The sequence below is a fragment of the Acinonyx jubatus genome, chromosome B4, assembly GCF_027475565.1.
Source record: "Acinonyx jubatus isolate Ajub_Pintada_27869175 chromosome B4, VMU_Ajub_asm_v1.0, whole genome shotgun sequence".
In the NCBI taxonomy this organism is placed as follows: domain Eukaryota; kingdom Metazoa; phylum Chordata; class Mammalia; order Carnivora; family Felidae; genus Acinonyx; species Acinonyx jubatus.
The window spans coordinates 20,604,443-20,616,723 of NC_069387.1; the positions used below are offsets into that span (position 1 = coordinate 20,604,443).

The window sequence follows — 12,281 nt, forward strand, 5'->3', positions numbered from 1 at the left end:
GAGGATCACCGGAAGCTGCCTCCTAGGCCTAGCAGAATGATTAGACTTTAAAGATAAAGAAGAAAGTTCTTCAGCTGAGATACCCTTCAAATATCAAGGCTATTGAAAACCAGTCCTGAACATGGAAGAACTCAGGGACTACCATATACAGGTGCTTTTCCTAAGCAACCTGTTTGAGCAGACATAATAGGGTTCGCCAAAGAAGCAAAACCCATAGGATGGATGTATGGGAAGAGAGTTGTGTAAGGAATTGGCTCACACAATTATGGAGACGGAGAAGTTCCATGATCTTCCACTTGCAAGCTGGAGACCCAGGAAAGCCAGTGGTATAATTCAGTCTGAGTCTAAAGGCCTGAGAACCAAGAGTGCCTTGGGTGGGTGATCAATATTCCAATTCAATCAGGCAGGAAGGGCTGAATTCTTCCTCTCCTGTTTTCTTCTAATCAGGCTCTCAACATATTGGATGATGCTCCCCTACACTGGGATGGGGGTGGGGGGGTGGGGGGTGGGTAGGGGAAGGAGACAAACTACTGAATCCATTGATTCAAGGGGTAATTTCATACAGACACACCTAGAAATGATGCTTGGCCAAATATCTGGGCATCCTGTGATTCAGTCAAGTTGACACATAAAATTAACTATCACAGCAGGGCTCCGCAAACTAGCTATCCATTTTTGTAAATAAAATTTTATTGGAGCATAGCCGCATCCATCCATTTATGTATATGTCTGTGGCTGCTTTTGCACTAAAACAGCAGACTGAGTAATTCTGACAGCTTCCCACCAGTCCTAAAATATTTACTATCAGGTTCCTTAACGAGAAAGCCTCCCTACTCTTGGACTGCAGGATGACCTTTATCCAGTAAGCGATGACTGGGGAAACTGTCACAAGGACGGACGGTGACCATTTCCTGTATTTAATTATAGCGCCAAGGCCAACAGAAGAGTGGGACTGCGGGTAACAGTATAACATATAAACATTATATGTGCTGAAAAAGTAAGAAAAATGTAACTCAAAACGAGAGGAGAAGAAAGAGAGAGAGAGGAGAAATTAGAAGAAGGCTGCACGCTGCAGCACTCAAGCGGGAGTCAAAGCGTGCCTACTCAGAGAGGAAGAGTGCGCCTGCGTCGTGGCCACTCAGCGCTTCAGTACGCCGGGTCAAGGGTCAGCCGCGCAAGATGGCGGCGAGATCGTGCTGCGGCCGTTGGGCCCGAGCGGCGTCGGGGCGCTGAGTGTCCCGGGGTGCCGGGTATTTCAGGGTGTGGAATTTGTCAGCCGTGGGGAAGAGCACGCGCACTGGCTGGGGGAATGATGTCAAAGACTACGCGAAAATTCTATTTGTAGGCCATCGGAGAGAGGTGAGTGGAAGCTTTGATATTGATTGGCAGAGTCGGGTCACAGCGTGCAACTGCCCGGTGATAATAAAGAATATACCCTCTTAAAAAAATTTTTTTTAATGTTTATTTTCGAGAGACAGAGCATGAGCGGTGGAGGGGGAGAGACACAGACACAGAATCTAAAGCAGGCTCCAGGCTCCCAGCTGTCAGCACAGAGTCAGGGGTGGGGCTCGAACCCACCAGCGTGAGATCATGACCTGAGCCAAAGTGGGACGCTCAACCGAATGAGCCCCCCGGGTGCCCCCAGAATATATCTTCTTTTAAACACCATGTGAACATTCCTGAAAAGGGATCGTGTATTAGGGCACAAAGAAATCATTGATAGGTTTCATCAAAGTGAAACATTATTAATATTTTCTGAACACAGCACAATAAAGTTAGAAATGAAAACCAAAAACAAGAAAGCACTTCCACCTGGAAATTTTTAAGAAATTCTATTAAACAACTCGGGTTACAAGGGAAATATACACAGAAGTTACAGAATTTCTGAAAAATGATAATGAAAAGGCTATGAATCAAGAATATATACGTAAAACCTTTACATAGTTATATATTTAAAGTATCTCTATATAAGAAGCAGTGATTGTTAACAATTCAAAGCCCTAAACACCTCTATCAGTTAAAATTAAAAATGGAAAATAAAGGCATTAGATCCCCAATTCAAAAATCTAGAAAAAAGAATAAAACCAAAAGCACACAAAGATAATAAAGGCAAATGCAGAAATTGATGAGATTTAAAACAGAAAAATAGTGGATGAAATCCACCAATCAAAATTCTAGGGGCACCTGGGTGGCTCAGTCGGTTAAGCATTGGACTTGGGCTCAGGTCATGACCTCTCCGTTCATGAGTTCGAGCCCTGCACGGGACTCTCTGCTGTCACCGAGGAGCCTGCTTGGGATTCTCTGTCTCCCTCTCTTTCTGCCCCTCCCTTGCTTGCACACTCTCTTTCACAAATAAGCATTAAAAAAAAAAGGGGGGGCTGCCTATTTAAAAACAAAAAGTTCTTTGGAAAAGATGCACAAGATAGACCACTAGCTAATTTAATCAAAAGGAGATGTGATGATGGAAGCAGAGTCAGAGAGAAATTTGAAGATGCTATACAGCTGGCTTTGAAGGTGAAAGAAGGGGCCAGAAGCCCACAGTATAGGCGGACTCTAGGTGCTAGAAAAGGCAAGAGAATGGATTCTACCCTAGGGCTTCAAGAAAGAATGCAGGCCTTCTCCTGGTATAAACCTAGGTAACCCGTGTTTAACCGCTTGAGGTACTGCCAGACTGCTTTCCAAAGCGGTCTCACCATTTTTGGTTATATCCGTCCTAGTGGGTGTGAAATGATTTGTGGCTTTGATTTGCATTTTCCTAATAATGACGTTGAGCGTCTTTCCGTGTGCTTCTGAGCCATTTGTATATCTTCTTTGGAGACACGTGTATTCAAATTCTTTCCTCGTTTTAAAATTTGTCCCTTTCGTTGTCGAGTTGAAAGAGTTCTTTACAAATTCTGGGCATAAGTCGTGTTGCTTTCTGTGAAACATCTTTGCCTGATTGTTCATTTTCCCGGGCTCTGTTGGTATCGCTGCCTTCGACCAAGCAGGCCCCTCTCCTGCTTCGTGGACCGGCTTTGTACAGAGGACCCACTGAGCGATTCTGGGGACCTCTACCAACTCTTTCCCTCCTCAGGGAGAAGCATGTGGCTGTCATTTTTGTCTCCTGCTCTGTGCTGAGCACGGGTGTGGGAGGCTATGGCATCAGTCCAAAGCACTGTCTCTCTTCTCCCCTAGACAACTAGACTGTGCTGACCAGTCCAGAGATTCAAAAGTGTTTAGACAGCAGCTCTGGAAAAGTCGGGGAGGTGGACGTAAAGATAAACTCCTTTCCTCCCTGGGGGTAGCTGACAGCGGGCAGGGAGTTTTCATCCACTCGCTCTGCCAGGCGGGGGGAAGGTCCGTGGCATCTGCCAGCCCAAGCTACTGTTTCCATTCTTCCCCAGGCAGCTAACTGTCTGGGCTTCAAGACTGGCAAGACAAGGGCTAGTCTTCTGGGGAGACCTCTTGGAAAAGTTGGGGTGATGGATGTACAGACCAATCTCTTCCTTCCCCTAGGTTAAGTGGGGGGCTGGGGTGGGGGCGCTCTTCCTGGTCACGCGGTGCTTTGCCGGGCGCGGGGACTCCCGTGAGACGATGTCCCGAATCTCCCTACTGACTTCGGAGAGTCTAGTTTTGTGTTCTGTCGGATGCAGGAGCCTTTCAGTTTGTTTCCGGATTTCTCATAAAGAGACTGGCTGTGAATTGGTGCTCAATTGGGGTGTTTGTTGGGGGAAGGAGGGTCCGGGGCTTCCTCCTTCACCGTCTTGCTGACATCACCCTCATTTCAGCTTGAAGGACTTCGCTGAGTGTTTATATTGATTGGGAGGATCTGCTAGTGACAGATCTTCTCCGTTTTTGTCTATCTGAGAGTAAGGTAAAACACAAAAAAGCTCCCTTCTTCCCAAGATCCGGTTGTTTTCTTGAATGAAGGCGCCTCAAATTGCTGCAAGTTTTTGGCTCATGTCCAGAGTTCTAAAAAAGTAGATGATGACAGTTTTGCTACTATTCTGATTACTTTCACGGAGAAGTGGATTTTCTGAGGGTTTTATTCCATCATTGCTTTCCCCCTTGTTATTGAAGAAGCTCTGGAAGATCGGTGTCAGAGGTCTGCCGGAAAACCACAGCCAGTAAAAGCTATATATTAAAGTGATTTATTTAAAGGCATTGGTTTATGTGATTGCGAGGGCTTATTAGGTTAAGTCGAAAAAACATAGGCGAGGCTGTCAGGAAGGGTCGGCTGGAGCTCTCAGGCATGAGCTGAAGCTGCTGTCCACAGGTAGAATGTCTCCTTCTGGAAAACCTCATTTTTGCTCGAAAGGCCTTATGGAATCAGGCCTCGTATCATCTGCCGTAATCTTTCTTAGTTAACGTAAATTGATTATAGACTCGAATCGCGTCTACAAGATGCCTTCACGGCAACACCTAGATTAGCGTTTGATCATTTTCATGAGGTCTCTGGGGAAACCAAGCCAACTATGACTGTCCAAATCAGATGAAGTACAAAGCCACAGGAACAGTTTGACTTCACATGGATTAAATGGAAGGAAATTGAGGACGTCTAATATTTTGGGAACCTTAGTGACGTGATGTAGTGCAAAGAACACGTAATGTACAGAGAACACTGAGATGACCTGGCTGAAGCCTGGCCCTGTGATTGACTACCTCAGAGAGTTTACCAGTCTGTCGGAGCATCAGTCTTCTCAGTTGTGAAAAGAGAATAATAAAGATAAAACCACGGTACGAGATTTAAGTGAGAGAATGTGAGGGACCCCTGAGTTAACGTAAAGACCTGGTGAAAATTGAATTTCATCACACTGATGACTTAAAAACCCTTTTACATAACATCATTTAGAGGACCAAAAGCCAAGAGCATCTGTACATCCCTGGCCTACGTATCCCACCCCCACATGGGAACAGTGGGTGTGTGTCCGTCCGGTCAGCAAATCCCAGATGTCCCTTAGTCTATCTGGTTCACTAGAGCGGTGATCAATACATACAGTTCATTTGTATATTTTAGCATTTTTGCTGCTGCTTGTTTTTGGTAAAAAGAGGCATTAAAAACAATTTTTTTAAACGTTTATTTATTTTTAAGACAGAGAGAGAAAGAGCATGAACGGGGGAGGGTCAGAGAGAGGGAGACACAGAATCTGAAACAGGCTCCAGGCTCTGAGCTGTCAGCACAGAGCCCGACGCGGGGCTCGAACTCACGGACCGTGAGATCATGACCTGAGCCGAAGTCGGCCACTTAACTGACTGAGACACCCAGGCGCCCCTCTCTTTGTGGCATTTTATTTTATTAAAAGCTAAATTCCTAAGTCCATGTAGGAAAATATTAAAAGAAAAAACCATATGGCTTCGTAGTTAAACATTCGGTGTTCGATTCGGGGAGTCTTATGTGACAACGTGAAGATATTCCACTTTGTGTGCCCTGTAGAGTATCACCCACCACAGTAACGTGTTCTGTTTGTTCTGTGATTAGTTCCCTATTTTTAGAAAGACTTGCTAATTTATAGTAAATCAACTTTACCATCTGGACAAAATGTGGGAGTGGGGTGGGGTGGGAGGATGGGTTCTATTCTCAGAATTTAAATGGAAAACTCCCTCCTTTGGCCTGGTCAAACCCTGGTTTGGAGATGTGTAAGTACAACCAAAGCAGGAAGAAGCTCCCTTCTGGACTTTTGGGGAAAAATATCTGAGGCCATCTAAGGCACCGAATCCCCAGGCTAATAAACTATTCATCCCCAGACCATGAGGAAGCTTGAGGGGGGAAAGTGGTAGGTAAACACCGGTAAAACAGAAATCCTTATATTTTAGCACTATCATCTTTGGTAAAACTAAGTGAAAGTAGCACATATTAGTTGCCACAGGATCCTTAACTAATACAACCTGAGGCCCCCCCAAATTTTGTTAAGTGTATATGAGTATACTAAAGTTGTGTAGAAAATGTCACATATGTTGAAGCAATCGTCTGTTTTTATAGGACTTTAACAAAGTGATTGACTGAATGACTTCTATAAATGGATTTCTCAGTCTACTCCACTGGTAACTGCGATGCTCATTTAAGATGACCACAGCAATTTACTCAAAAACAAATTCACAAGGCAGTGTAACTTCAGTAAAAACCGAGGGCGATCATGACGTTGCCACACCTGTAGTAAAAGAATGAAAGAAATCTCAACTCCAGATCGGGGGGAGGAAGGTCTCTGTGGATCATACGGCAATCGTAGCTGAAGTCCACGGTTTTGCGGAGACCACTTTGTGGTACTAAAATGAGGCTGTTTCAGGGGCCGGCAAACTTGCTCTGTAAAGGGCTCTCGTAAGTGTTTCAGGCTTTGTGGGCGTCGGGTCTCAGTCACAACTACTGACTCTGCCACTGTGGCTTGAAAGCAGTGATAGAAAATATGTGAACGGGCGTAGGTGTTTCAGTAAAACTACAAAAATCATGTGTTGGGCTGGATTTGGCCCTCCGACTGTGGCTTGCTGACTCCTGCTCTAATCAGTAAGAAGCTGCCTCGTTCATATGTTTTAAGTATAGACAAGGGAGGCGGGAAGAGAGAAAGGGAGAGACAGAAAGAAGCATATTACAAAAAGTATTTAAAATGAGTGATTCATTTGGTGGGAGGGATTAATCGCTTAAGACCATTTTCCAAACTGGCCATCGGAAGTGAGACCTCTCGATTTAAAGTCAGGCAACAGTAAAGAAAATGCTGTTGGACTGAGAAAAAGATAGGAAAGGGAATAATACAGATTGACTCTCATAACATGAACCGTGGGAGGGTTGGTACAAAACCCAGGAGGCTGCGTGCTGGCGGGGGCTCTCCAGACACAGCTGAGGGGCTTGGGAAAGGGGAGCCCTGCCGAAGGAAGGGTGGTGGTGAGGTCTTGGAGTCTGGAGAGGGTGCTGCGCCCATCAGTCAAGCCTTCAACTTCCAATCTTGAGCTGCCGGAGTTCCAGCCCTGGCCTTGCTGGCAACGATCATGTGACCTCGGGCCAGTCACCTAGCTTGTGTGGGCCAAAGGTTCCTCATCTGTGACGCCTCCTCCAGCAGTAAGTGTGGGGTTGTGGAACACGGATGCATCACACTGGATTCCGAGAAATCCTGATCTCTTGTCCCTTCTCTTAAAAAGTCAAACACGAGCGTTTAAGAGTGAGAGAAAATTCCAGACTATGGCATGTAAGCGCCCTTTGTTAGGATTTTCACAGCATCACAAACAGGACTAAGACAAGCTTCTGGAGGGTATTCGGTTTAGATGAAAAGCTACCCCTTCAGAAAGAAGGAACTTTCAGTAATGGTTCTTGGTAACTTATCAACTCTACTTTTCCAGAGACACTTTCCTGGTCTTTGGGGCCACTTTGCCACCAGTGCCTCTTTGATATGCCAACTGTTTAAAGGCGGCAGTTAGTCTGGGAGAAGGGGACTGAGTGAAGGCTGCTGTGCACGTAACTCCTGTGCCTGGGAATTCAAAGGGCACAGCAAGTCTCCGCCCTTTAGGGAGAGCGACTTTTATATTTTTAACATAGCGCTCTCCAGATAATGTGGCTGGAGCTGAATAAAATGCTGTTTAAGAAGATGGGGAGGGAGGAAGAGATGGAAAGTGGTATTTTGAGACCTGGAAGAAGGATTTTTATGTGCAGTATATACTGTGACCCCTGATTTTGTGCCAATTAAACATTCCGTGTACAGTGATGGCTGGGGGCTTTCGGAGCACCGATGTTAAGAACTCCCGGGTGTAACTCCATGTTTCAACCTCTTGGCCTTGCTTCCTCTTCACTATATCACTTCCTTATATACATTTATACATTGTATACGTTACCAGCTCAGCATCCACAACCCCTGGTCTCTTGCACTTAACCCTTAATCACTTATTTCCAAAAATGTCGTGTTAAGGATTAATGCTTCATACCAACTTTTGCCCTTCTGTGAATCTGCAGTAACCAGTTTTCTAGGACCAATGTGAATTGAATCCAGAACATTAAATCATTGCTCTTGGCACAAGAAAACCCACAGAGCTTATGGGAATACTGGGACTAAGGGGCACAGCACCCCCAAACTTCATCACTGATACGGTCTTAAAAAAAAAGAGGAACCTAATAAAAATAGCAGTAGTTTTAAGCGTTGCTAAGTGGCCAGGAAATGGACAAATACCACAATAAATGTGGCAGGTTATCGTGAAGAGGACCTGAAGGGTGCCTGTGGTAGGAAACACTGGAAGGGGCTGTGTCTCTGGGATTGTTGTGAAGTAGAGCAAGGAGTGATTTGAAGTCAGACGTGAGGTTCTAACCCCAGGTAGAGCCCAGGGTGACTGCCCACATGGGGAGAAACCGAGGGAGTTGGCGATGTTTGAGGGGTGCATGGCTTGCGTATTCCTGTGTGGCACCGTTCGGCCAGGTGCAGTTTTCTGTGTCCACCTCGTGTTCCTCGTGGACTCAAGTGCACACGACTAAATGGGAAAAGTACATCATGGCCGATCCTTTCCTCACGTATCAATCGCGTTAGAACAAATACGCATTTCAAAACGAGTGTTGTAGCCAAACGGACTGTGTTTGCTAACCTGGCCCCGATGACGGTGGAATGCTCTAAGAGAGCCTTCCGTCCGCCGGCCGTGGCCCAATAAGAGTTTCAAAAAATGCTGACACAGAACTGTGGTTGGTAAAAATGGAAGATAAAATGATATTTATAGGGTATTCACTGAAGAGATTTCTTTTCTCTGTTCATCTTACAGCAAGTCCATTTTGGTGTGGAAGTTTCCATTGTTTACTAATAAAATAATTCACAGGTTGAAGGCAAAGCTCTAGGTAGTGAAGAGATTCGGTTTTACTTGTCCTTCTTCAAGGTGCAGCTAAAGGTACTCTTAGTACCGAGTCTTTAAATTTATTTGCATTAGAGACAAACCCAGTGGAGACGGAGGAACGAGGGATCCACTTTGTGAGTCATCAAAGTGCTTTATTTTGTAAAGCCTGGCTCATGACTGGAGTGTATTGTTAGCACTAGGAGATACAAGGCAAACTTCCTCACTCTGTCCAAATAGTTTATCGACAGAAATGAATGACAGAGACTGTTACAGACAAAAAGAAAGCATTTTGTAAACTTCTAAAAGCATACACACACTGGCCACAAAGGAAATAGTTACTCAAATAATGTATGGGTGCCTTATCTTTACTTCAGGGTCTCACCTCTGTAGTCTTGGGCCAAAGAAACCACAGTATAACTTCAGAATACTCGAACTGACTTGATTCCAGAATGAATGGGGGGGGGGGGGCAAACCAGTCTCGATTAATTCAAATGCATAAAATACGGATTCGGACAACCATGTCATGGTGGTGACACCATCTACCGTGGAGGACGAACCCGGGGGAAGTCCATAATGGTACGGTGGTGTTGCTGGCCTCCGAAGGTCCTGACTTGCCATCAGCACGTGTTTTCTGAAGTAAACCCACACACACTGGGCACAGTTGCAGCCCTGATAAGCCCTGAAGTAAAGTCATTGGAAGAGGCAGTATGGCAGGGGGTATTTGTGAGTTGTAAGTAATCACTGGAGGGTGGATTTTTTTTTTCTTTTCTGAAACTGCCTACAAAAATCCTCTCATGTTTTAAACAAAGAATTTCAAAGGCACAGCTTTAGCACAGTGTATAAGTTGATAACCTACTCTAAGCAAGTCTAATATTTTAGCTTGACGCCTTTCAGAAAATGCCAGAAAGTTGGTAAATACATGATCGATGTTGAAAATTTATAAACTGATTAAAACACAATCAGCACAGTTTAGGGCAATGAACTTACATAACCAGATTTGGGTTAAACATTAAAAAAAAAAAATCATCGGGTTGATAAATGTACATCTGGAGGAAACAAAACCACCTTTTACTTTCATTGTAGAAGACTGCCTACCGTGTACTTTGAATAAAACACTCACCCAAAAACATGACTGCAGGGTACATTTCAAAATATGACAAACATTATTTCACCTACACTGTAAAATGACTTTACATGTAAACTTCAAAAATCACATGCTGTACATTAAATTTTTAGATTCAAAAATATCCCTGTTTTCCTAATAATGTAAACAGTAAAATTGAGGGTTTCAGTTAAAGGGATAATTCATAACAAAATACCACTGTTTAAACAATGGTCAAACATAAACATCTTCTAATTTAGATCTGCCATCCATCGTTAACAGGAGAGTTCAGAGTTCTAATGCTTTGCTCACCTTCCCACAGTAGGAGATGTAGATACCATTGCCCGAAACTATGCACTTTTCAGGTAAGCTTTATTTTTATTTTGTAGCATAAATTCCTATATTGCAACATAAGAGTGTAACAGTGAAGAAGCTCCAGGCAAGAAAAGAGAAGTAAGCAGTTTTCCTGGACATACTTACTGAGGTGAAAAATGTACAGGTAAGAGTCACTAGGGGCATCAGCTTCTTGCTGGAGGAGGGGCATTTGTTCCCGGACCCCGGGGGCCCCCGCCGGACACCGTGTGGAGGCGGAACCCTGAAGCAGGGCATGCCCCTGCCTGGTGCCAGGGGCCTGGGGCACAGCTGTTAAGGAGCGTCAGCGTGCGTGGTAGAAATGTAACATTCGCAGTAAGTTTTTTCTTTTAATCACCATCATTATTATCATTATTATTATCTTCATTATTATTATGAATACTGTCACATCTTTCAACTCCAAAAAATAAACTGATCCACAGTTTATCGTGTGATGCCAACATGGTTGGTCTGACATGCATTTCCTTCATCCCCTCCCCCCGCATGTGCTCATTCATTCATTCGTCCACAGCTGGAATGAGAGGGTTGTTGCCCAAACACACCCTGACTGAAGCTGATCAGTTTTCATTAATTAATTAATTAATTTTTAAGACACGCACGCGCACACACGCGCACACACACACACACGTGTCAGAAATAGCTAGAACGATGCTGGGAAATATCAGGTAGCTGTCAAAGCAAGTAGCCTCCAAATCAGTCATCTTGGCCCGAAGATGTAAACGAGGAGGTGTGCTTCACTGAGTTTGGTTTTCATTTTTCTTACGCTGAAGCCACCTCTGTCCTTCCCATGCTCATGTCCGTCCAAGGTCGTGGGAGGTTACGTCAAGATGTGGCCAATAAAGTCCAAAAAGCGCTTTGAATACTGTTCTGGGTTCACGGTCGAGATCTCTGCACCAGCCTAGGCAGATGGAAAGGAGAGGAATATCGATATAATCACTACTCAGTATGTAGAGCATTTTTTTCAATTGCAGCTAAACATAAAGCTAATAATAATAATCTGTGCCCCGTTCTTAGAACTCAGAATTCTATCGTGGATATTGCATCTGAATATCTGAATGGTCCAGGTTCTTAGGATCTGTGTGAAAACGAGGCAGAGAGGCTGAACCACAGATGCTGTTATCCCACATACTGTGACTGTAGCAACTGAAAAAAACACCTTGAACTAGCCACGTCTGGGATGTTCCTTTCAAACAGTGGACTCCATGTGGCCTACATTCGGAAGCCACGTAATCAATGTTTGTTTTTCAGGAGAACAGATTGGAGATACCTTGAGAATGACACAAACAGCAACATTCGGCTGAAGGGGAATTCCACCGACCATGACCTAGGATTGCGTTTCTCTTCCAGGACCCGGGTAAGTGGCTGAGTGCTCAAAAGAGAGGGGTGACAGCAGCAGCAGGGTCCGTGTCAGCTGGCACCGTAACCAGGTGGGACGTGAGGCTGCTGATCGCACCTCCCCCAGCAGGGCACAGCAGTGCCATTGTTCCCCTTCACAGTGACCCGCTCAGAGCAAGGAAGCAGGGGCCCCTCGAGGAGGCTCAGTGGGGGACTTCCTATTACCAGAGGCGATGCTGGCGACCAGACTCGAGGTCTGGAGTTACCAGCCAGTTTCCTGAGCTGCAAAGGGCAAGACCAGTTTTACTAAGTCACCAGGTGCTATTTTTAGACACCCATAGTCACTGGGGAACCTATAATTTCCATGCCTGGCCTGGGCCGCCGGGATCTCCACAGACGAGCCCGGGCCTCGAAGGCAGAGAATAGTTCCCAGCAGCTCAGCACGGCATTCCTTTGCTAAGAGTAATGTCTTGCTCCTGCAGATGCAAACTGTACACAGTTTCAGGCCATGTGGTGTATGACAGAGCTGGGCTGGTGCCTTCCAGTGGAGACTCGCGTGGAGCCACGTTTGCCACGGCAAATTTCCAGTTTCACATGGCGTGTGATGTTACGGTGAGAATGGGGAAAGAGGGGAACAAACACGGAGCACCTCCCTGGCGCTCGGCCTGGTCGCCTCACGTCTCCTCCACAAGACCCCTTC

The 12,281-nt window shown here is 45.2% G+C and overlaps 1 protein-coding gene across 2 annotated transcripts in view; it reads right to left on the reverse strand.

Annotated features, from left to right (window-relative positions):
• Nucleotides 1–8,903: 8,903 nt before the first annotated feature.
• PIP4K2A (phosphatidylinositol-5-phosphate 4-kinase type 2 alpha) overlaps nt 8,904–12,281 on the reverse strand; it is a 189,353-nt gene continuing 185,975 nt past the window's right edge. For both annotated transcript variants that reach the window (XM_053225381.1, XM_027073613.2), the window contains one exon: nt 8,904–11,144. In XM_053225381.1, coding sequence (XP_053081356.1) covers nt 11,064–11,144 — 81 coding nt within the window. In that variant the 3' untranslated portion in view covers nt 8,904–11,063. The remainder of the gene's footprint in view (nt 11,145–12,281) is intronic.